Genomic DNA, 2054 nt, shown 5'->3' on the forward strand with positions numbered 1-2054 from the left:
TTGATTATGTTTTTGCTGGATTGCTCTGAATTTGGATACATCACTTCCTCTTGCAGACCAACTTTTAAGAAAGTTGTTTTCCAAACACCAATTGTTTTAACCTCTATCTATATATGCAAATAAGTAGCAGATTCATAACTCAATTATACATAAAGAAAGATTTGCTGCTAATTAAATCAAAATTATGTGTCAAGATTAGTTCACTAACCAAGTTTCCATCAATGACACATAAATCACCAACATCGAAAGGATGTACCACGTAAGCAAACATGATCCCTTGAAATAGGGTCCTGCAAGCATCCCCAAATATGAAAGTTGCAGCTAGCAACGGTGATGCTATGAGAACTAGTACTTTTGTGCTAGCCAACCCAGTCAAAAGTAACCACATTATGAAAGTTGCAACAATTAGAAGCCAGCTGATTATTTTGTTTAAACAGTCCACAACCTCCTTGGCACTACTTAATGTATTTGCGAGGAGCAAACAATTCTTGCGCGCCCTCTCCTGATCAACCCAACCCAAGTTGTCAATCATAGGACTCTATTACTTTCAAATATTAAATGTCATATACTCATATGAAAAAAGAGAGATAACTGCTGGAGTAATGTACATACCATCCACATTCCAACTTTTTCAAGTGATATTTCTTGACAGGAACCCACATATTCATGCAGTTGATCTTCAAAATAGCTCCAATCATTCTTTCCTTCGGGAGTTTCCTCGGATGAATTTTCGGTTTCATCATCCGTATAGTTTTCACCTAGAATAAGCTTCTTCAAATTTTCTTTTATACTCCTGCTTATAAGTCATTAACCATAAATAATAAGTTGGATGAATTCCAAAATTCTTATGTAAAATGCTATACTAAGTATTCAAAAGATCAACCAAAGAACATTGTGGAAGAAAAGTTTCAGATAATTTTATTTACGAGGATTCGATAATAGGATAATTATTTCCGGAGGGAGCAAATAGATTAGAGAAATAAATGACATGTACCTATTATCATCATCTTGACTATGGCTCTTCAAAATTTCGAGGATGTCACACGTATACTTCTCCTCTAACAACGTCTGTTTAGCTGTCAAAATATAACCAGCAACTTGCTGTATGCAATGCAGAGTAGGAATTCTGCCCTCCTGCGGAATGATCATCCTAAAAGGGGTAGAGGAAGGACGAGTAAGGTCCCTAATTGAAGAAAAAAGGCTGGATTTCTCACATCAACATACGACATAAAATACATACAAGTAAATCCCATATCAATTATAATAAAACAACGATAATTAACAATTAGCCCTAAATAAAAAACATAAAAATCAGCCGAATTCTCTCAAAAATATTGTAAATTTGTAGAAATCAAAATTAAATGATAGAAAGTTAGACAACATAGTGAAAAATCAAACCTGCAAATTAAAAATTCTTAGCATGGATTTTGAGCGAATTTCGAAGGTGAAGAGCGAGAACTGGGTTTTTGAGGAGAAAAAGAGGGATAGGAAAATTAGGTAACCCGGCATCAACTGCAATGTCTCGTGTCAATCGGGCGTCGGCCACCATGATATGCATTTGCTTAAGCGATAAAGCCTATCTGAATATTAGCTGAGCAATTATAACATTCATACATATTAATACTTTGCATTCAATTGAAAATTTATGAGCGAAATAAGTGAATTGGAAAATGAATGGATAAATTGGTACCAGGGTTCGTGAAAGAATGGCGGTGAGAATTGTAGACGAAATCTGGGAGCAGCGGCGAAGGAAGGAGGTGGATGGTCGGATGAAAGGCGACCCGACTCTGTTGAGGAAAGACCTTGAGACAAATCGGGTTCATCACGCCATTGTTGTTCATACACTCTCTCTCTTCTCCTTAACAGCCATTGAGGTTGAACTGTTAACCGTTAATGAATTCGTGGGAGGTGTGGGAGTAGTTCTGTAAAGCGGGATTTTAGAATTTTTTATGCTGAATTTTTTAAAATAGCGGGACAATGGAAGGACGTGGGAGCGAGCTACACGTGTTTATTTTGGAACATAGTGACGGTTTGATGGGTCTATGTATGTTTCG

At 36.6% G+C, this 2054-nt stretch overlaps 1 protein-coding gene across 1 annotated transcript; it reads right to left on the minus strand.

Moving 5' to 3' along the window:
* Positions 1-404: 404 nt before the first annotated feature.
* Positions 405-1534, minus strand: LOC130460995 (uncharacterized). Its single transcript, XM_056828846.1, has 3 exons — positions 1399-1534; positions 995-1150; positions 405-793 (listed from the first exon to the last, which is right to left on the minus strand). Exons 2-3 carry the CDS (start codon positions 1147-1149, stop codon positions 562-564), a joined length of 387 nt encoding a protein of 128 aa, XP_056684824.1. The 5' UTR covers position 1150; positions 1399-1534; the 3' UTR covers positions 405-561.
* Positions 1535-2054: the final 520 nt, after the last annotated feature.

Source organism: Spinacia oleracea, chromosome 5, assembly GCF_020520425.1.
Source record: "Spinacia oleracea cultivar Varoflay chromosome 5, BTI_SOV_V1, whole genome shotgun sequence".
Lineage (NCBI taxonomy): Eukaryota > Viridiplantae > Streptophyta > Magnoliopsida > Caryophyllales > Amaranthaceae > Spinacia > Spinacia oleracea.

Bases quoted from the DNA above. Each gene is read 5' to 3' on its own strand.
- LOC130460995 (XM_056828846.1), bottom strand. From the start codon at position 1,149: ATGATCATTCCGCAGGAGGGCAGAATTCCTACTCTGCATTGCATACAG. The intron at 794-994 runs GTACATGTCATT...ACTTATAAGCAG, and splicing joins AGTCAAGATGATGATAATAG to GAGTATAAAAGAAAATTTGA.